At 43.1% G+C, this 23,289-nt stretch overlaps 1 protein-coding gene across 3 annotated transcripts; it reads left to right on the top strand.

Moving 5' to 3' along the window:
- Window positions 8,227–22,160, top strand: LOC8069679 (transcription factor TGA6). Of its 3 annotated transcripts, none has more exons than XM_021465155.1 (7): window positions 8,227–8,364; window positions 8,583–9,960; window positions 10,821–10,894; window positions 20,097–20,361; window positions 20,444–20,557; window positions 20,659–20,718; window positions 20,878–22,160. In XM_021465155.1, exons 2-7 carry the CDS (start codon window positions 9,751–9,753, stop codon window positions 21,703–21,705), a joined length of 1,551 nt encoding a protein of 516 aa, XP_021320830.1. In that variant the 5' UTR covers window positions 8,227–8,364; window positions 8,583–9,750; the 3' UTR covers window positions 21,706–22,160. The 3 variants fall into 3 exon arrangements, with proteins under 3 accessions (XP_021320830.1, XP_021320829.1, XP_002445151.1); XM_021465154.1 differs by having other exon boundaries at window positions 8,227–8,731; window positions 8,860–9,960; XM_002445106.2 differs by lacking the exons at window positions 8,227–8,364; window positions 8,583–9,960; window positions 10,821–10,894 and adding an exon at window positions 19,430–20,000.

The raw sequence follows: 23,289 nt of genomic DNA, 5'->3' as shown, positions 1-23,289 counted from the left end.
TTGTGTTGCATTGTTGAAAGTGGCTAAAGCACCTCCGGCAGCGGTGATTAGTCGAGCCCGCTCGCTCGCTGCAGCGAGAGGCTTGAGTGTGTCAGCAGTCAAGCTCGGAACCCTAGAACGGACAGTGTATCAATAAATTGGTTCCAACTAACTTCTGAAAGAGCATTTACAACCCCTTTTATAGGACACGGATCCCGACCGAGACCCGTTACAAAAATACCCCGTGACGGTGGCAGGATATTCTAGCATATTCCGCCACCGCAGTCTACAACCTACAGGGCTACTTGAGTAATTTCGAACTGAGCCCTGGTCCTGTCGTAGCTCAAACCTTCGTCGAGGCCCGTAGATCCTCCGTCGTACGGCCGCCGAGGGATCTCCGTCCGCCTCATGAGGGTTCTTCGGCTCACCCTTGGTCGGGGTCAGCACGTCCTTCGTCACGCCAGGGCCGGAGGATGGGCCCTTCTCCCTGAGTTCCTCCGCTCCAGGTTGGTCCCTGCACACATGTCTCACCAAACCGATCTGCATCAGTGTTAAATTTTTTCGGACCTTCGTTCCTTATTGCCCGAAGGTTGAGGGCACGAAGGTTTGGTCGTCGCAGTCGAGTTACGCCCTTTCTCTCTGACATAGCTAGGGGGTGCAGGCATGGTTGAGTTCCCAACATGCATGCTTGAGGATAGTTTACCAACACAATCAGTCTAACTTGGTTTATTAAGAAAATTGTGATAGATATTGACAAACATGAAGAATTGATGTTCTGAAATGTCTAAAAAGGTCTGTATTTAACTGTGATTGAGCAGAACTGATGTTCTAAAATGTCTAAAAAGGTAAATCAAATAAGAATATTGTGAAAATTATCCAATAGTCTGTATTTAACTGTGATTGAGCAGAACTGATGTTCTAAAATGTCTAAAAAGGTCAAAAGAAGAGGTAGTTCAGTACGCCTAAGCAAAATATTTGAGGAGATTTAAAAATGCCTTCACAAAAAGAATGAGGTGAGTGGAAACTGCCTCCAGTTTGTTTATTAGGTGATATCCAAAATAACTTGAACCATCATATAGACCATTACATATAGTAGCATATGAATTAACAGAGAATTCTAGACTAAATAAACAACCATGTATGCTCTCTAACTCCACGATCATGCATGTATTATACCTCTGGAACCAGGTGATTAGGGTTGCCACAAAACATTAAAACGCAATGCCAGAAGAACAATCCACCCCACACCACATCATGTCATGTCATTGCGGGTCAGCCCGTGCACGTCACACTTAGCCACATATGTGCACTGGCACATTTTTCTTCTCTCCAAACTTCATAACAGAAAGCTACCTTTAAATTAAGTTAAACTTTAGTCAAAATCCAAATGTAAAACACTTAAATACACCTAGCATTTAATATGAGTCTTAATGTTTTATTTTAATCAAATTATAATGGACCAAGTCCAAATAAAATATAATAGAAACACCACTTTCACACAAGAATCAGAACGAGTTGACCTTGGGAATATCTCCTCGTGGAACAAATCCCTTCCAAACGGAATATTAGAATTCAAGAAAGCCATTTCTTAAAAAAAAAAGGCATTACTACTGAAAGGTGCACAGTTTACATGTAATTTGCAAAACAATTTTTTTGAGTCTAGTTAGACCATGGTTGGACAATAATTGTTATATACAAACGAAAGTAAACTTTTCGCAGGAGAACTAAACAAGGCCTCACTGAAGTTGTCCTCCAAGGCCTTGTTTACTTCCTCCCCAAAACCCAAAATTTTTTAAAATTCTCCGTCACATCGAATCTTTAGAGGCATATATGGAGTATTAAATATAGACAAAATTAACAATTAATTGTACAGTTTGTCTGTAATTTATTTGTGAAATGAATCTTTTAAGCCTACTAGGTAGTATATGATTGAACAATATTTATTAAATACAAATCAAAATACTACAGTGTTTTAAAAAAAAATTGTTGAGGAACTAAACACGGCCCAAGCATTTGTTCCACTTCCACCAGCTGCTCTCGGCGGTACACGTCACGGCGTCAGCTGTCAAGAAGCCACTACTCTTTCAAGCACACGCTACTCTGCTCGTTTGAAACGTGTGCTTTGACCACTGGTTGGAGGCATGCAGGATTCAACGGTTCCTTGGCCGCCAAGCCCGCACATCCATCTTCTTCTTCCCTGGATCCTCATGCCTGCATCAACTCTGCCCTGCCCTACAAATAGGCCACCAGCCAGGCTCATCAGTCATCACCATCTGTTGGAGTTGGAGGCAGGCAAGCAACGTAACTGAGAGCATATATACCAAGAGGTAACTTCACACACGGTTCTTCTTGGACTGAGCGGCAGCTAGCTGCAGCAATGGGGTACGAAGCGGCTGCGGCCGTCGCTGCAAGAGGCCAGCTGCTGCGCGGGGAAGAGAAAGGCGGCGCGATGAGAAGCCGCCATGGCCAGCTAGTGACGGAGAAGAAGGCGGCGAAGAGGTGCGGCGCTCTCTGGATGATCAGGAGAGTCCTCCCGCTCTCCCACTCAGGGTCGGGGAAGAAATAGAGGAGCAGGAGGTGCTATGGTTGTTGCACCGTGATTCTCTTCTCTGTAGATGCTCATGTCATGTGAATGTGATGATAGGATCGAGTGGAGAGGGTTTAATTCCTTTTGTTTACTTGGTTTTTCTCTGATGATGAAGCAAATACTGTATATACGATTGGCGTTTATTCGACTCTGATGCTCGATGAAATGAAATGTTCTGAAAGTAATTGTAATTTACTCAAGAGGCCAGTGTCTTGGTATCTACATATGTTCATTTTAAAGACACGTCCATTCAAATGAACAACATCAGTGAGCAGCTACAACTAATCTGCATTTCTACATCGCCATAACCATATGAACAGGACGTACTAACATATATAGTGGATGATCTAGCGACTCTGCATCGTTTTATTTGTTGAGTAGCAGGCTAGCAGCAGATCGATCTCCTTTACCTATATAAGCTCATGCTCATCAACAGGACTACGGTGCACACCTTACAGGCTTACAGCTGATCAAGCAATTGGAGGCAAATCACAGAACATAATATTTTAGTTTTATCCCAAGTCAAACTATCTTAAGGCCTGTTTGGTACAGCTCACAACAGCTTCATGAGCTGTTGTGAGCTGTTTTTTTTTGCCAAACACTTATTTCCAAAATAGCTTCATGGGTGAAGCTGTTTTTCTCCTCCTCTCACAAAGATATAAGTTGGATGAAGCTGAAAAAAGTAGCTTATTGCAGCTCTCTCCCTCATTTCTCTCTCTCAACTATGCATGAAGTAGTTGGTGAAACTATTTTGCCAAACACTTTTCCCAAAACAGCTCAACTTCATCTAGAAAGTCACTCATGAAGCTATTTTCTAAAAAAATAGCTTTACTAGTGAAGTTGAGCTGTGCCAAACAAACCCTTAAATTTCATCAATTTTTACAGAGAGATTGTCAAATCTGACACCAAATAGGTATACTAGGAAAATATGTTCCATGGTAAATATGTTTATACTTATTCGGTAATATAAATTTTGGTATTTTCTTATGTAAACTTGGTAAAATGCTAAGATAGTATTATTTAGGATAAAACCAGAATGCCAGTTTTTTTGGATGGATAGATGGATGCATGTACTGTACTCTTAAAGAACTTTAGGCCGACAAATCAGTTATCTATGTAATTCGGTTACATATATTCCTCCACAACTTTAGCCCAGAAAATAAGTTATCAGTGTAGTTCAGTTACATATACATACTCTCCAGAACTTCAGGCCGGCAAATCAGCTGTCAGTGTTATTCAGTTTTATATTCTTCAAAACCTTAGGCTCCTAGCTAGCTAACTACTGAAAGCAATGTGCCTTTGTGTTGGTCCCTCCTCCATTTGTGTGTGGCACAATGCACAAAGTGGCAAGCAGTATATTCCCTGCCCACGGAAGAAGGAAAAGCCGAAAGGGTAAGGGAGAGGTGACATATATGGATGCATATCGACAGTGGCTGCTGCATTCATCGTTGGCTCCCTTTTCTTCAGCCAAATTATTGCCTTTTGGGAGAAAAGTATTGCCCTGCGTGGCTCTGCAGGAAAGCATGCATGCATGCACTGTTTGAGATTTCTGTGCAATCTCAAGTGAACTTGCATGATCTTCATTTGCAGAGAAGAGGGGATTTGGTTTTAGACTTCCACCTGATCGATCCAAATACACTTTTTGTTTTTAGAAAAAAAAAAAGAAGTTTATTCCGGTCTAACTGTAAAAATGTAATCAATTCTTAATGCAGTTGCAGCCTCATCCCCTCGTGCTCGAGTGGAATTTAGTTTAAGCTTCACTCCTATCCACCCATCACATATAGATTGATCTGTCTACATCGAAATAAACAAGATCTTGGTAGGATGAAGTGCACGCGCGATAGTATTCATAGTTCTTATTATTCTTACCACTCCATTACCAAAACATAGCCCGGTTGATTTTGATTCACGATGGTAATAAACAAATGTTGTCACTCTTAATTCTTGAACAGTCAAAAGTCTCACTAGGGGGTGAACGTGCGCTCATGCACGAAATGACTTCTCCGTAATAAGGATCGTTCTCAACTCAACTAACAAAGCCAGAACTTTTGCAAAGGATAAAGTATTATATATGCACATCCACGGCACTGATGAAGCTATATCCAAAACCTGCGTGTCCCTCTTGAATTCTCTGATGCCTCTTGACTCAGGATCAAATGCACTGTGGCATGACCACGTGTCGTGTTGTTTCTGGATAATTAGAACAATTAGTTCTCACAGTATAATGATTTTCAGTGACGTGGCTCAACAGGAAGAGTCACCGGTATGTATGAATATGAGTGACGCGTGTGGACAATATGGGTCACTTTAAATACTAGTGACGCGTTTTGTTGGGACGAGTCACTAATATCTCTCATTATCAGTAACGCGTCTACATAAAACGCGTCACTTTTATTACCAGTGACACGTTTTGTTAGGAAGAGTCACTAATACAGCCATATATCAGTGACGCGCTGAGTTAAAACGCGTCACTTCTATTACTAGTGACGCTTTTTCTTGAGAAGAGTCACTGATACCGTCTCATTAGTGACGCGTCTTGTTCGTGGGACATGGGCAAAAATTTAGCAGTGACGCGCTTCGTTCAACTACGTCACTAATATACTTATTAGTGACGCGTTGCAGTTTTGAGTCACTATTGAGGTGTCTCCTTTGTGCTGTTTTGGCATAGTGTTTAGTTTAGTGCTAAACGTAGTATTTATCCAAGTAAGAATTCAAATATGATATTATCATCTTTGCTAGCCTTTAAAATTAGGAATAGAATATTTTATATGCCAAATAATCTAAAACAAATTATCAGTTTCATACTATCACTCGTACGCAGTTTGTTATGGTGTTTTTTTTCACAATCGACAAACTATAAATTATATACTTATTACCCCCTATTGTATGTATATATATACTCCGTTTAGGATTTAGAAATCGTTTAGGACAGCGACACGGTGTCAAAAATACAACTTTGACCTTTTATTTTTATAAAAATATTTAGAAAAAAAGATATATGTATACTTTTATGAAAGTATTTTTCAAGACAAATCAATTCATATAATTTTCACATTTGCAAACTCAATAATTTAAAAGTTATTGTTGTTCCCAATGTTTGACCCAAATCTTGTCCAAAACGACTTTTAAATCTTATACGGAGGGAGTACCCCGTCTACGCGGTGGCACATACACTAGTATTTATATTTACTTTTGAACTTAATACTGGTAGCTAGAAGTGGCTAATTTAGAAACATATCTACTATTTTGTATGGTCATTTCATTTGTTATATACCATATATTGCTAATCTAAATGTAGTTACGTGGGATATATTATAGTTTGTATTTTTACAATGGAAAACTTGGGTAATTTAGATGCAAAATAAATAAATTATTTTATATCATCTTGCATAATCGAAAGGTGGATAATTTAAAAGTAATTTAGGAGTTACTTTGTATTAGTTTTCATATGTCGGTAGTTTTGATGCAAATTTAGTAGTTTTTTTTTATATAATGGTAGGTGTGGACAATTTGGATGCCGAGATGGGTAGTTTAGAAAACAGAATAAATCCAAGGCATTGGTGAAATAATTGGAGTCTACCATATCAATGCTAGATGTTTCTAGTTATTATGGGAATTCATAGGAATTTTTTCCCCTAATAACATGTCTCGTGAGGATTAGCATAGCAGCCTTTACTTTAATTTCTAATGTTAAGATATGACCTTTTGTTTGCTATGAAATTACCAGGAAATTTGCGTATAATTCACAGCTTTAGACGAACATGGGAGAACACAAACTAATAATTGGAAAGAGACATGTCCAATTGGACACTTGGGAATATGTCATCTATACAAGGTGTCCTCTTCAGTCTTCAGCATACCAGGAATCGTCCCATGGAGCAGCCAATGGGCAGATTCGATTCCCCGCAGCACCTTCTCATGGAGCACAAGGAAGGAATCGTCACCCATGAGCCAAGTAACCAATATCCATGGGTTTATGCCGCATCTGGTCATCGCCTTTTCATTCAAAAAAAATCTGGTCATCGCCTCATCAACCACTATACCATTGCAACATAATATCCAGCAATATCCTAAGACCTAAAAACGTTTAACTAATACTCGGCATTGCCCTCTTTTTTCTTGATTGACATTAGAGCATGTATGTTATTTGCATAGTTGTCTCTCGCTGCATGGCACTTTTGATCCTAATCAAGACAAAGCGACAAGATTTTTCTTAACAAGAGGAAAAGGAAAATGAGAGGGCCCATAGTGTGTTAGATATGGTTGAATATGTGTGCAGTTTTGTTACGTTTAACTTGAATTGTATTAGAAGTTAGGATATATATAGTTGTATTTTATTAAGTTATGTTAGCATAGATTCAAACTCAAGACCATCCATTGAATTTGATAACCTATTGAGTTGCATGCACTAACTAGCTAAATCCAAAAGTTTAAGCTAATGGGGAGAGGTGGGTAATTCATTTATACTTCAAACTGGCATATTGATAAACTTCGTTAAAAAATATTGTGCCTTAGTATCATTCTTGCTTACGTATTTTCTTCAATGGTATTTATGCTTCTGTGTTTTTTGATTAGTAGATCAATTACTATGTACTAGCTCTAACAGAGTAATTATCATCAAACTTCACTAGCGTGGGCCCATGCTTCTCTCTTTGCTAGCGTGGGCCCTCGCTTCTCTCTTCCACTCTCCATCACTTGAGCGGGTCATTGGAGGTCCAACAATTGCACAAATAGTGGTGCTAGGGCTATCTCACTCCTTGATCATTCATTTCTTCCTCCTTTCTCACACTTTTGATGCATGGTGTCGGTACACATTTGGTGGACTGGTCCGCGATGAGGGCATGCTTGGTTCCTAGTCCCAAGCGCCTGAAATCGATGCATATGAGCGTTGTCTAGGCCAGGCAGCTCCACCTAGGAGAGAATCAAATAGGCCTGACATGTCTCCATCTAGGCGGAAGCGGCTTACCCTAGCATGGGGGTTGTTGGATCTGTGCGTGTCAAGTCATGGTAGCCACATGTGGCATAGTCAACGCGTGTAGGTGCTCAGAAGCATATATTCATCTGGTTCAAGGGTGGCTGCATCTGGAGGATGGGAGTTGTGTACGCCACCGTGCAACGCGCATGATGATTATGCCCAAAAGCATTGTTTCTCGTCTTGGAGGTGTCAGTTGATAGGCCTGTCAGAATTATTAGCTCTGACAATATGGATCAATGTATCATGCATAGGGAAACAGAAGGCTAGCACACGATGATACAAGGGTTTATATTGGTTTAGGTACGGGGTACCCTACGTCTAGTTTGAGGTGGATCTCTTATCTCGTATGCTCAAGTTTATAGGGATGCTAACGCAGCTTTCAATTATCCGATCGGGGTCTCTCTTTATATAGTCCGAGGGGTTAGGGTTACAAGTTTCAATCAGTTTATAGATATATTTCCTAGTTCATTGATTACATGATGAAAAAAAATATAAGAAGGTATCGGTCGTATCTCCGTAAGAGTCAATAATATCTCATTGCGGGTTTCTTGTTGATCATGTTGGTTGGTATACCCTGGTTCCGGTGCGCCCTCATCCTTATCATATTCGGCCCACTTGGCCGATATTGGGTTGATATACAAGTGGTGAGGTACCTTGGTTCTATATATATCTCCAACAAGGCCTCATCCTTGTGTTGTAACTTGTAAGATCTTGCAAGTGAAAATCTTATCTACTCCAAACAGATGACAGTGGCACCTATTTGTTGTGTCTCTCCTTAGAGGCGTTGTTCCATCCCATGCTTCATACCGTTGTTCAATTTTAGGTTGTTGCTTATATGTTTTAAGTGGAGAAGAGATACTCAATTTTTGTGTAGGCTTATGTGGAAAGAAAAATCTCAACTATTTCTTAAGAGAATGTTGACCATCTGGTCAATTGCATCAGTTTATCATTTGTGTTTATTGGTTATGTACACCAGTTGATTTGTGTTCATAGACATATCCCATGCTTTAGATGCAATGTCATGGTCACCTTATTTTGTAGGAGGATGGTAGAGTTTTATCAACTTTAACCATCATATCTCTCTTCATGGTAACGGATGACTATGCAGTGCCACCAAAAAAGGAAGCATGGATGAAGAAGACAAGCATCATTGTATGGTTGATAGGCTGGGAAAAAGTGCGTGCAAACGTGTAAGGATGCCTCTTTTGGGCTCTTGGGGGGAAAGTCCAGAAAAGGGTTGCTCCATCATGCGTCAAATAAGTAGGTGAATGAATCTAGTTACTCTCGCCATGATTAATAATTTGATTTCATCATGCAGGGAAAATCTCCTTCCTGCTCAATCTTGTCCAAGCATGCTCCATGAACCTTAAATCATCTAGCTAGCACTAGCACGAAACTTAGGTATTTGGTCGATCGAGAACATTGTATATATAAACTGAGTGGCATTGTTATAAGTTAAGGTGTGAATTAGTTGTTGGTACAAAGAATTGACAGAACTCGGTTTGTTCAAGTTTGAGTTTTTCCTAACTCAACCCTGTATTTTGTAAGAGCTTTGGACTTGTATGGAGACAGTCTGCCTCCATGGGAGCATGACTCTTTACAGCTCGAATTCTATTATACCTACTGATCGCCAAATCATAATCCTAGGATTAGTGATTGCAAGCTGTGTTTGCAGGATTTCTTATTAGCTTTAAGCAAACTCCTTTAGGATTTTCATAGAGGAACGAGCAGCTTTACTTTAGTTTGCACTTTTAAACCTTTGCTAAAAATGTGTGTGTTCATTGCCAGTGTACTATGTTTTCTAAATCTTGCATGCAATTCTTTTCTGCATAATTAGCACTTGTGTGCACAGATACATCTCCGATCCATAGCCTAGCAAGCTTCTCTCTACACATATACCTAACCCAAGTAGACAAGTACTGAAATGCTCATCATGTGTATGCATCTATCAAGTGGCAATAGTAAAATCAAATTTCCTTTACTTGCAGGCACTTGAAAGCATATGCCCCTCTATTAAACTTTTACATCTCAAAGTTACTGTCTTTCTGGTACGCATGAGCCCCGGATCTTCTTTTCTACCTCTCACTATAGCTAGATAATTAGATGCGATCATGTGTGCATGTCAGCATATATGCACTTGGTTAGTTTACTAGAAAGTGTGATTAGTGCATCCTAAGCTAACTATAGGGCCCAGTGATAACATTTGCTAATGAAAGCAGCCATGCAAGTTGGCAGCTTCTTTTTAAGGGAAATGGGGTCGCTCCTTATAAACACTTGTACATGGATGGCCTCATGCGTGGGCAAGTGGTGTGCTCTTTGGAGACGAATTCTAGAGCACATATATATATGGGGAGCTGCCTTGAGCTTCTTGCTTGATTGGTGTATCTGCCTAACCTTACCTGCTCATCCTTACAAGAAGGTACTACTGATCACTACTTCTCAGTTAGTTCTCAGCTTGTTCGATCTATTCAGTTTACACATTTGTTAGTTACAAATACAGTGAATGGGACTTACATGCTTTTGCTTGTTGAGAGATGTGAAAGCACATATTTTCTATCTGTCTAAATATAGGTGAGTTTTATGACATACAGAAGAATTATTCAGAGAACTACAGAATTCGTCAGTTTAGTTTTTACATAAAGCAAATGAGTTTTGATCTGTCCACAAAGGTCACCACTAAAGGTCGGGACTCGGGAGTGCCCTTGAAAAATTGCTTTGGTTTCAGATTAGCCACCATCAAACTAAATTCTGTGCCTCACACAATCAGTGTTACATGTTACTAACAAGATAGTGTATTGTTACTTGTCAAAATGTTTTTATTCGCGAAGTTAAGAGTGGAGTGCTCATGGTGAATGATCGAACGTAATCCTTTTTTCAGGAACATATATATCTTACTTTTAGCTAGGGTATATTGTTACAAGAACATATCGTTTCCTCAAGAAAATATCATAAGGGTCCTTGATAGGTCATCACACTTCCAGGTCATAACAAACGTAAGCACAACAAACATAAATAAGGGGATCTTTTTTTTTTATTCTGCACTTCTTTCATCATATATCTAGTCCCACGTCTAACAAAAAAACTGCATAACATTCTACATATATTATATAAAATAGTATTGCAAATATTATGAGCTAAATATTATGCCCTGAACAATTGGTAAAGATATACTGTTCTTTCACTGTAAGTTTTCTTTCGGTTGGAGGTCCATCTTATCACAAGTGACCTTTATGTCAACAGTTTCTGGTATTGAGTTTCTGTTAAAAATGCCTTGATTAGGTTGATCAGGTGAAGCATGAGATGGAGCTTTACCCTGGATATCTCCAAGACCATTTCAACATCCACAAACTCAGGTGACCATTTCCTATTTCCTAAATCACCCCAGCTCTAGTGAACTAACTACCATGCATATGTGTGTTACACAAACAGAGGAATAAAAAAAAACAGAGACGATCCGATTTATGCGACTTAAGAGAGATTGCAAGCAAAGTGGAACCTTAACCATGCAATATATTGCGAGGTATAATTCACTAAATTGTGGAATCTAAGCTGGTGTCACTAGCTAGTTCTTTAGAAGACAAGTGGACTAGTGCACCACTCCAAAAGGCTGGGGCTATGCTCTGCCTTTGGAATCCCCATCTTGTGGTGCAGCATGAGCGTTGCGTAAACATTAGACATATTTTTTTCCATTGAAAGTATTAGTCGTATGTGCTCATGTAGATTCACCTTACTTGGCCAAATATTTTGTTTCGACAAATGAGGCTTCCTTCATAGTAGAGACAAACTGCATGAGAATCAAAAGCCACACGATTGTGTGGCAAGATTGCTTCCAAGAGAAACTCCACTATTTCTAAAGTGGGGGGTCTCTCTTTTACAGCTCCCCTTTTAAAATGCAAGAAATGGAGGCGGCACAACTATTTCATTATTTTGCGTACACTTTTTGATCTCTAAGGTTAATTTAGTATTAGACGTCTAACCTATCAAAAATAATGGTGACAAATTCATAAATGTATTTTAAGCATAACTTATGATTTCTCCTATCATCTTCATCTGGAATTACAACGCAGAACATCTCCAACACCTCTCCAATCCATCTCCTCCAATATAGTTATATTGGTGGCCACCAATACCGGTTTGGGGTTTTATGGGGGTGTGACTCCAGCAGTTCCCCAATACTCTCGTCATCAAAACAGTGGATCCTATATATCAGTTTATTTTTTCGTCCTTTCCTCTCCCCTCGGTCCTCCACGTGCGACATGGCCATGGCCATTGTGGGTGTGCCGCCGGCAACAAGGTGCTGCAGGTGCTAGAAACAGCGGTCCTCCCTAGTGGAGGCGGGCGCGATGGAAATTGGAGGTCATGGTGGTTGTCCTGACGCACGAGGTGGATAACTGTGACATGATGCTCGTCTTCTTCGCCTCCCTCTGCCTCCTCATCCTCCTCCCCACGAGATCTGTAGCAGGCCTAGTTAGGGGAGGCGGCAGCCATGGCCGTGGCAGCGCGCAGACCTAGCCGAGGGCGGCGGCTGCCATGGCCACGGCAGGGAGAGGTGCAGCGCGTGAGCCGAGCTGGGGACGGTGGCGGCCATGGTTGCGGGAGTGGTGTTCAATGCCATGGCACAGAGAGAGAGGCAAGAGGGAGGACAAAGACAGTTATGGTGGACCCTAGCTATTGGGGGAGATGCAACTCCCCCTCTATTTGAGGGAAGATAGGGTGTTTTTTGGTGGCCACCAAAAAAGAGGCTATATTGGGGGACTGTTGAAGAAGAAAAAAGTGAACATCTTTCCGAATGTGATAGTTTTATGGGGATGAGGGACCACATTGGGGACAGTTGGAGATGCTCTTAAAGCCCAACTTGTACGTAGCATTGTTAAGATGTAGAATGGACCAACAGTCAGAGAAGTAAATCAAACCCAAATTTTATTTAGGGTTATTCAGACTCAGGCCACACCCTGGAAAATAATTTGGAGTTTCTTCCTTTAAATTAAAGAAAATGAAAGTACTCGCGCATCGGCGCATGTCACTATGTCAGTGTCATGAATATGGATTTTTTTGGTTGATGAACAAGATGCTCCAAATCGCAAATGGCATCTACAGCTTAAAGCCCATGGAGATAATGCGATCCGACGAATGAGAAAATGGGATTATCGAATGATTCTCCTAATAAGGGCTCGTTCAGTTAGCCTAGAATCTACCCAGGAATCGTATCAGCTGATTAAAGTTTATATAAATTAGCAAAGCATTCCACGTAGGAATTGTTTCAGGGAACGGTTCCTTGGGAACCAAACGAGACTTGAGTCATATTTGACCATAATAACACTACAGTACATGATAATTGTGGTAGATGGGTTGGTCACGAAATGGGATCCTGATTCCTGCATTTGTTATAATAAGGGCCCCGCCCAGGTTCCATTCCAAGCTAGGGGGCTTCATTTCGTTTCCTGTCGGCCTCTCAAATTCCCAATGCAATGCAAGCCAGGAATCCCTAAAATAAAAGGTGATATATGCTGCGTTGCGCAGCAAAGTTGTGACCGCATCATAACCAACTAGTCCTTGTTTAGTTTTCAACCAAAAAGTTTTCAACTATCACATTGAATGTTTTGGACGTATGCATAAAATATTAAATATAGATAAAAAAATAAACTAATTACACAGTTTAGTTGGAAAAATTACGAGATGAATCTTTTAAGTCTAGTTAGTCTATGATTAGCCTTAAGTACTACAGTAACCTACATGTGTTAATGATAGATTAATTAGGCTTAATAAATTTGTCTCGCAGTTTTCAGCCGAATTATATAATTAGTTTTTTTTATTAGTATCCGAACACCGCTTCTGACATCCTACGAAACATCCGATATTACACCCAAAAAATTTTCCCTTCACAATTAAACAAGGCATAACCCAAAATGACCAATGGGGTCTTTCTTATTTTCCTTCTCTCCACCATATGAGAGTATTAGGTCTCGCCATCTTTTTTTTTTGTAAAAGACAGTACACACGTACACCACCTGATTTGTCCCCACCGAGAGGGAAAGTTTCCGGTTACATGGGAAATATATGGTACTAGTTTCAAGTTCGACCAACGTAGCGTCATGTACGGAGTATATCACTAAATCAATGGAATTTTCGTCAAAAAAATGAATGAGAATTATTTATGGTCTGCCTTTTGTAGCAGCTGATCACTACTGCACAAAACTTTATGGAGGCGGTTGTTTTTGATTTACCAAGGCGGGCATTATAACCGCCTTGGTCGAAAGATTATGGTCAATCACTTTTTTATTGAGACAGTTGTAGTGCTTGCCTCAGTAAATCACTCGAATCTATGCGTGATCATAGCCGCTCGTCAGATCTAAGCACCTGCTCGTTGGGGCCGTCAATGGAGCCACTGGGACACTTCTCCTCGCCGAAGCTCCGCCACTAAGACCATTGCTCAAGGGAGATGAGGGTTGGAGCACACGACGCCACCGCCTCCACGCCAGAGCCACCACCGGCCACAAAAGAGCGGCGCGAGCTGCTCAAGCGTGAGCGGAGATGAGAGAGAGAGAGAGAGAGAGAGAGAGAGAGAGAGAGAGAGAGCGAGCGAGAGAGAGAGAGAGAGAGAGAGAGAGAGAGAGAGAGAGAGAGAGAGAGAGAGAGGAGGGAGCGCCTCCTACTGGCTGGATCCGGGCGCGTCAGCCAGCCTCCTCGCGAGATCTGGGTGCCCGAAGACAGAGAAGAGCTAGTGGTGGCGCGTGGACGGAAAGGTGCTTGTGGTGGCGCTGGGAGACGGAGAGGTATTGGTGATGGCGGACAGCCGACCTCTTCTCACCGGATCTAGGAGCCTAGAGAGGGAGCAGTAGCAAGCACTGGTGGAGAGAGAGGAAGAGGGAGCGGGAGATGGAGTCACATGGGAGAGGGAGAGGTGGCGTGTGAGTGCTCTTTGGCGAGGGAGAGGAGTCATGAGGGAGAGAAGTGTGAGGGACGCGAGCGGTCGGGTGAGGGAGAGGAGATGGGCTAGGGTTTCATTCTTGTATATATACTGTGGCATCGGTGTCGGGCCAAGATGGCCCGAGATAGACCGTGGGTGAGCTTGGCCACATTAACGGAGGTCTGCCTCCGAAAATGGGGGTATCCATAAATAGATTTTAGGAGATATGGTTATTTTGTAACCATCTCCGTAAATCGATTTTCCGAGTCGTTTAATTGTGGTTGCCTCGGTTAATCAAAATGACCATCTTCAATCGCAGGTATTAATCGAGACGGTTGGATTTTACATACGCCTTGGTTAATAAAAGGGTACCACCTCACAAAAAGAATTTAAGTAGTAGTGGATTCTGGGGTGTCATGCAGTTCTCAGCTATGTTTTCAATTCAATTTCTATTTAGCTATACTGCGTCAAATTGAAAATCTTCTGTCCTACACCTAGATTTTGTGTTTTCCTTTTTTGCCTCCTAAATAGGAAGCATGGAAAGAAATAAAACTGAATTTTGGGTGAAACAAATCTATCCCAGGCCCTATACAATCCAATATGGGAGAGAGGGTGTAAAATTGTGCAAATATGAGAGAAGAGGGTGGGGTGAGAGTGTTGATTTTTTTGAAGAAAGGTGAGAGTGTTGATAGTAACACAATTGTGTGGCAAATTAAATTTGTTTCCAAACAAAACCTTCAGGGTGCAAATGGTATGAATATTTGTTTTGTCTGTATTTGAGACCGAATCCTTCTAGAGAACGAAGTTCATCCGTCCATATTCAACTCTATATATTCAGTATCCTACACATTATCCATATCTAAAATTTTCAAATCGAATATATACGATGCCGATGTTCAATCCGACACAGCCGATACTATCTATATTTGAAACTGTAATTCGAGAAATATTGGAGCCAGTGACAAAGTCATAAGCTTTTAGAAGCCTGAGCGATCCTTGGTATGCAAAAAAAAAAAGGCGAGTGATCATATTCTTCTTTAATATAAACAAAATTTTCATTCAAATCTCACCGGCGGCGAGCACAGCCGACTGCTCAGGGTGGTTAGCGGTGGCTCCGCCACTTATTATATATTATAGCAATTGATATCCATGCTGTATCCAACCGTTTTTGTATCTGTCTCCACTCTTAGAACCAGCTAGCAATTGAGATTGTGAAAAATAAGAGCAGTGAACGATTGGGGTGCACAATGTCACTGTCGTGAATCAGTAACTTTGGGCAAACGAACAAGATGCCGGCCGCCAAATGAACAGAACACCTGTATATACTCCCTACATCATAGATTCTTTTTTTCGAAAACATGTATAGCACATGTTTCGTTAAGAAGTTTAAAGTTTTACCATAAACAATGGGATTAAACATGAAGGAAGTGGTGAAACGCACACTGTTGTAACTAAGAAATTAATTGTGCAGTTGAAGAGCTTGCGATGTTGAGCGAATCTTTGCTCTATAAGCATAGAAAAAATTCATGGACAAATAGAAGAATCCTACATAACATGCTCCAGAAGCATATAGAAAAAAAAAAATTCACGGATCGCCAAACCTTATTTGGCCATGCACACAATAACAGTGGAGCATGTAGGACCGCTACACTACACGATTGGTTGCAAAAAAAAAAGGGATCCCGATTCCTGATTCTCTCATTCAACGCGCGGGCCCACCCTAGCTAGCTATAGTAGTGAGATTCCCTGGAGCTCCCCTGGTGGCCGCCCGCTCGCTCAAGGCCTTGTTTAGTTCCGAAAAAATTTCGTATTTCGGTACTGTAGCACTTTCGTTTGTTTATGACAAATATTATCCAATCATAGACTAACTAGGATCAGAAGATTCGTCTCGCGATTTACAGCTAAACTGTGTAATTAGTTTTTGTTTTTGTCTATATTTAATGCTTCATGCATATGCCACAAGATTTAATGCTTCATGCATATGCCACTTTCGTTTTTATTTGACAAACATTGTCCAATCATAAAGTAACTAGGTTTAAAAGACTTGTATCGTGATTTATAGGTAAACTGTGTAATTGGTTATCTTTTTTATTTATATTTAATGTTCCATACATATGCCGCAAGATTCGATGTGATGGAGAATCTTATAAAGTTTTAGGTTTTTGGGTGCATCTAAACAAGGCCTAATGCAAGGGAGGGAGAGAGAGATAAAAAAAGGCCTCAACAAGTGCTCATCATCTCATGCACTACTACATCCTAAAAGAGGTGTGACTTATGCATCATCGCCAACTAACTCATCAGGATCACCCTCCTTTTTCTCTCCTCCACGATATATGACGATGATAATTAAGTTCTGAAACGTTCCCTATCTTTTTGGCGAAAAGACACGGATGTGCTCCATAGTTGGATGACACGTGTGTATGCCATCTGACTTGCCCTTGCTAAAGAGGGAAAAAATCAGAGAATCTTGTTGGAAATGGGTTAGGTTTATACACAAGCATCCGAAACAATGTTCCACGGTCTATTTCAAGTAGCGGCTGCAACAACAACAGTAAAAGTAGTAAGGCCCTGTTTAGATTGGAGATTAAAATTTTTTGAATGTCACATCGGATGTGTCGGAAGGATGTCGGGAGTGGTTTTTAGAAACTAATAAAAAACAAATTACATAGCTCGTCTAGAAACTGCAAGACAAATCTATTAAGCGTAATTAATCTGTCATTAGCACATGTGGGTTACTGTAGCACTTAAGGCTAATCATGGACTAACTAGGCTTAAAAGATTCGTCTCACGATTTTCAACCAAAATGTGTAATTAGTTTATTTTTTTATCTATATTTAATGTTCTATGTATATGTCCAAAGATTTAATGGGATAGATGAAAATTTTCTGGGTGCGAAACTAGGCCTAAAGCCCCCCTTTGGTACAGATTCTCCCATCTCCACCTCTGGCTCCACCTAACATAGATACTATGGAGCTGTTTTAGTTTTCGAGATGCCAAATGAACTACAAAAAGAATAGAGTAAGTGATAGTGGCGGAGCAAGGGCTGGCAGGGGTCATGCCCCCCCCCCCCTAACATGTGTCAACAGACAACAAACATTTTTATTAGTATAAATTTATGATTTTTATTTATATTAAAAGAAAAACATAACAATTTTTGTTATATATTTATTAGTATCCTCTAGATAGTAAAATCATACTCTCTCCATTCTAAACTATAAGTCATTCTATGAATTTTAGAGAGTCCAAGCATTTGACCAAATTTATATAATAAGATAGTAATTAATATTTATGATATCAACTAAGTATAGATTCTTCATTAATTATATTTTCGCAGTATACCTATTTGATGACATAAATCTTTGTGATTCTTTCTATTCTGATTCTCCAAAATTCTTAGAATAATTTATAATTTGGGATGGAAGGAATACAAAATATAACTAGATAATACTAAGAAGCACCTTAAAAATAGAGACGCGTCTCTCAAGCTGGTTTACAAAATTATCTCAAACATCTTTCTGTTAAGTGTGTGTCGTTTACCACCGGAAGAATAACACATTTTGATCCTAAAATACATATAGAAAATGTGAGCACCTACGTCAAGTCGATAAATCAAGATAGTCAGTCGCCGGTTATGCTTAGTTTTGACAAGTTGGATTTTTTGGTTGCCCTCTTATATGTAATTCCTGGCTCCGCCACAGATAAGTGAAGCTATATAATTTTCAGCTCCACCGGCTACAAAAAGAATAACTTTTTCTTGAGGGTGTCTAAGCGAACATGCATGTCCCAATTTTATGGATGAAAATGAAGGAGTGCGTGGAGAGGAGTGGCAATTGGGGGATGCGTTGTCAACCAGCAGGGGCCAAGTGGCAGGCAGGTACCATGTCGTCCATGCATGTGTCGTTGGCTGGCACCGCGGCGAATGACGCTGACGCCAGTGGTGACGCTGCGTGCTGCATGCATGCATTGGCGCCTTGGCGGGCGTCGCTGTCACGGTCTAGTCCAGATAAGGTATTCTATGCGTAGAATGCATCATGACTCGTGCGCTGTGGCTGCTGCTGGATGAGGATTATTAAATTTTAATTATTAAGAGGGTGTGTTTGGGACGGTTGTGCTCCATATTTTTCAGCTCCGCTTTATGTTTTTTAGCCAAATAGTTTTAACTCCACATACTCACGGTTCGAGAAAAAATGGTGGAGTTATGAGAGCACTTAAAGAGATACTCCACAAACTTTCTGTGGAGCTACTTCATGGTGAAGTTCATAGAACAGAGTTTTATATGAGGCAGTCCTAATTATCCGTCGTCCACAACCACAGTACGTGGCTGTCCACTTCAGGCAGTGTCGTTGCAAAATGAACACAACAACGGGATCGAATAGTTGCGTCCATTGCGGTGAGGTAACGTCAGCTTGCCAATTAGTTCCTCAACGCACGCACGCACGTTGCCTTGCATTATTGGCTAAGGTTTCAAATCTTGTACGTACGGAGTGCTAACGTGTACCACTCTATTGTCTACAAGCATAATACTACATAACCTTGCAATTTTTTTTTACTTGGTTGATTAATCAATCTGCGACGACAATAAGGCCCTGTTTAGTTCCCCACCAAAAAATTTTTCATCCATCCCATCGAATCTTTGGACACATGCATGGAACATTAATTATAAATAAAAAACTAAACTAATTACACAGTTTAGTTGAGAATCGCGAGACGAATCTTTTAAGCCTACTTACTCCATGATTAGCCTTAAGTGCTACAGTAACCCACATATGCTAATGGCAGATTAATTATGCTTAATAAATTTGTCTTGCAGTTTCCTGACGAGCTATGTAATTTGTTTTTTTATTAGTTTCAAAAAAACCCTCCCGACATTCTTCCGACACATTCGATGTGACACCCAAAAAATTTTCATCCACAATCTAAACAGGCCCTAAGAAGGGATTGAGTGGTGGTTGATGATAACCGTGACGTACGGGTTTGGAAAATAGAGAGGGTGAGCGTTAATCCTAATAATCATATTCATTCCCACAGCCAGTCAAACTCATCCAAATATAATAATCTCTCGAGCACATGTGCAACGAATGGTAGTAAAATATATAAAAAAAGCATAATAATAAGTAAACGAAGAGCCTGGGTTACCTTGCCTAGCAACAGATCGATCGTGCTCTCCGGCGGAACGAGGTCGCGACAAGGCGACACCTTTCTGTTTCTGCCCCGCGCCGAGGTTGGCTTGTTTGTCGTCTGCCGGCCGGCCTGAGCGCCGGACGAGAGAGGGGAGGCCCGCCGGCGTCATCGTCATCGTCCTCGTCCTCCTCCTACATGCCACTCAAGGCCAGCGCAGCCATAGCCCCCACCTGAGTCCCTGCCAGCCGAGGCGACCTTCTAGTTCTAGCTCACCACCGCCGCCGCCATGGCTAGCTCTCGTAGTCGTAGGCAGTGAGTGAGTGAGTGACCAGCAGCCTGCAGCCAGCTAGCCAGCCAGTCCCGTCTCCGTCCGTCCGTCCCTGCCGTGGCGTCCGCCACCTCTTCTAGTTCTTCCCGTCTCCTCGGCCGGCGTAATAACCATCCCCCTCGGCCTCGCTCGGGCTTGATTTCCGTGGAGCCGCTGCGCCTGCGCGCTGACATGCTCTTCTTGCTTCTTGTTCCTGCAGTCGCCTGGCGACGAGCGGCGCCGCACCGGGCCGCTACGTGACCTCGGGACCCGCCGTCGGCGGCGGGGCCACGGCCATGGGGATCTACGAGCGGCAGCGCCACCTGGTGGCGGCCGGCGTGTCCGTGTGGGGGGAGCCGTTCCGGCCCGACGCCGACGCCCTGCCCCTGTCCGCGGTCGTCCCCACGGTCACCCTGGCGACGCCGCCGGCGCCGCCGCTTGACGTCGTCGAAGCAGAGGAAGTCAAGTTCGGCAAACACCAGCTGGTAATAATTATTCAAGCGCCCTCTCTCTCCCCTCCTCATGGCTTTATTCAGATAATCATCACTAGTCGGGCCTTGGTTGCAGTTACAGGCACAGCAGTACGACTTCCCGCCGCAGGTGGAAGAAGAAGCGCCGCCGCCGTCGTCGGATAGCTTCGGCCACGACCACGACGACGACGCCGCCCGGCCAAGAGACAAGGTGAGACGACCCCCCACTGATGCTGATGATGACTCCACCGCAGGCAAAAGAATTCCTCCCCCGCTCATCTTCGCTTCTCCTTCTCGCTCTGCTTTGCCTAGATTCAGAGACGCCTCGCGCAGAACAGAGAGGCAGCTCGGAAGAGCCGGCTCCGGAAGAAGGTCAGCGGTCTCAGCCATGAGCGATCACTCGATCGTCGCGTGCCAAGAAAATCTTGTTGCTTTTCTTCCTCCATCCAATCATCAGTCCAATCAGCTTATGCTCATCGCTGATGATTGCTGCTTTTGTTCCATCCATTTGATACGATACGACACACACAGGCGTACATCCAGAATCTCGAGACGAGCCGGATGAAGCTGGCGCAGCTGGAGCAGGAGCTCACCATGGCCAGGCGCCAGCAGCAGCAGCAGCAGCACGGCGCGTACGGCGTTGGAGGAGGAGGAGGAGGAGTCGCGGCGGCGGCGGGCGCGGACCCGCGGGTGGCCGCGTTCGAGCTGGAGTACGCGCGCTGGGTGGAGGAGCAGGGGAGGCAGGCGACGGAGCTGCGGGCGGCGCTGCAGTCGCACGCGCCGGAGGTGCAGCTGCGGGTGCTCGTCGACGCCGGGCTGGCGCACTACGGCGCGCTGTTCCAGGCCAAGGCGCAGGCGGCGCGGTCCGACGCCTTCTTCGTGCTGTCGGGGGTGTGGCGGGCCCCCGCGGAGCGGTTCTTCCTCTGGATCGGCGGGTTCCGCCCCTCCGAGCTGCTCAAGGTGCTGGCGCCGCGGCTGAACCCGCTCATGGACCACCAGGCGGCCGAGGTGCGCAAGCTGCAGAACACGGCGAGGCAGCTGGAGGACGCGCTGTCGCAGGGCATGAGCAAGCTGCAGCAGACGCTCGTCGACGCCCTCATGACCGTCGACGTCGCCTCGCCGCTCGGCGCCGGCGGCGGGTACGCGGCGCAGCAGATGGCCAGCGCCGTCGGCAAGCTCGCCGACCTCGTCGACTTCGTGGACAAGGCGGACCATCTCCGGCAGCAGACGCTGCGGAACATGCACAAGATCCTGACGCCGCGGCAGGCGGCGCGGGGCCTGCTCGCGCTCGCGGACTACGGCCAGCGGCTGCGCGCGCTCAGCTCGCTCTGGGCGGCGCGCCCGCGGGAGCCGGCGTAAGTGTAACGGAACACCCCCGCGACGGCGACGGCGACGGCGACGGAGAAGAGGAAGCGGCATTACAGGCACGTGCGCGCGTGGTTGGCTTTGGCTGCCGCCCCGGACGGCCGGCGGAGCAAGGCTGCGGCGGTCAGTGCCTCAGTCTCCTCTCCTTCCAGCTCTGCATCTGGTATTCTGGTACGGGCAACCGGCGTGTTCTTCTGTTGGCTCTCAGGATGAAACCTGAATCTTCTAATGGTGTTACAGTTACAGCAGTGAATTAGGCTTTGAATTTGATTGACAGATCAAAGAAGTTAATTACAAGTGTAAATACAGTATACAAAGTTGTTTGGGTAGGAGTAGGACAGGCTTTTATTGTTCAGTTGCTCTTGTCTCGGTCAACCTGTAAACAGATCATGCGAAAGATGTACAATGAACAATCTATGGAGTGTTAACACAGGCTTGTATGGCAACTATCCCTAAGGTCCGTTTAGATGCAAATAATTGACGGCTGATATTAAAATAGGTATCAATGTTAAATTAGACAAGGCCACTAGTATTGAAAATAGGCTACAATACACTACACTAGTACCAGAGCTTTCATCACCTTTCACGTGCATGGCTGCAATGGTCTCGTTTCTCTATTTGTGCCGCCCTATCGCGCAGGTTCACAACCTGATGGCATAAGATCTGTACTTGTGAAAAATTAACATCTCTAATCTCCACCTGACGCACAGTAGCTAAGGCATAGATAACCATCAGTTATGCAGCTTGCTTAGCCACAGCAATAGTAACCCTAGTTACTTCATGATACAATAAGCGAGCCTCATCCCTTAGCCCAGGAGCAACTTCATGATACGACCGGTGAAGCTTGGTGGATTGAGTCACAACATTTACACGAACTCTTAAACAAAAAAGCTTAACTGGGACCTCAATATAGCCAACAGCCATGGAACATATAAATGTTCATAGTAATTTCTCATAGAAATATGCCAATCAATATGCCATCACATCCAAGTCACATGCATCATAGCGCAGCAGTGCATTGCAGCTATTTGTGACACACATGTAAGGCGTTCCCAGAAACTACCAAAAATTTTCAAAGTTCCTCGTCACATCGAACCTTACGACACATGCATGAAGCAATAAATATGGATAAAAATAAAAACTAATTACACAGTGTACCTGTAAATCGCGAGAAGAATCTTTTGACCCTAGTTAGTCTATGATTGGACAATATTTGCCACAAACAAACGAAAGTGCTACAGTACCGAAGCCAAAAATTTTTGGAACAAGGCCTAAGTCGTCCGCGCTTGCTGCTCGCTATGGCCTTGCAATTGCAGTTTTGCTTAGAGCAAGGTCAATAATAAAGCCAAATGTTTGACTATAAGCCAAGTGATTAGAGCCAAGTTATATAATAAGTTTTCTCATACTTGTCTCTAAAACACTTTCTCTTTCTTATTCTTTCTCACAACACTTGTTATTTAGACCCACCACTACCTATGCATCCGTGCCCAGCTTGGTGCTTACATGAGAGCCAAGCTATCATCTCTCTTCTCTATTCTCTCCTCCACATCAGCATTAGCTTGGCTATAAGCCTATTAT

This window comes from Sorghum bicolor, chromosome 7 (assembly GCF_000003195.3).
Source record: "Sorghum bicolor cultivar BTx623 chromosome 7, Sorghum_bicolor_NCBIv3, whole genome shotgun sequence".
Classification (NCBI taxonomy): domain Eukaryota; kingdom Viridiplantae; phylum Streptophyta; class Magnoliopsida; order Poales; family Poaceae; genus Sorghum; species Sorghum bicolor.
The sequence above is the reverse complement of the archived record's forward strand: the minus strand, read 5'-3'. Positions and strand labels throughout refer to the sequence as shown.

Excerpts from the sequence above, each read along its gene's own strand:
- LOC8069679 (XM_021465155.1), top strand. The coding sequence starts at position 9,751 with ATGAAAGCAGCCATGCAAGTTGGCAGCTTCTTTTTAAGGGAAATGGGG. Across the intron at positions 20,558-20,658 it reads CCGCCCGGCCAAGAGACAAG|ATTCAGAGACGCCTCGCGCA; the intron begins GTGAGACGACCC and ends TGCTTTGCCTAG. Across the intron at positions 20,719-20,877 it reads AGAGCCGGCTCCGGAAGAAG|GCGTACATCCAGAATCTCGA; the intron begins GTCAGCGGTCTC and ends CGACACACACAG.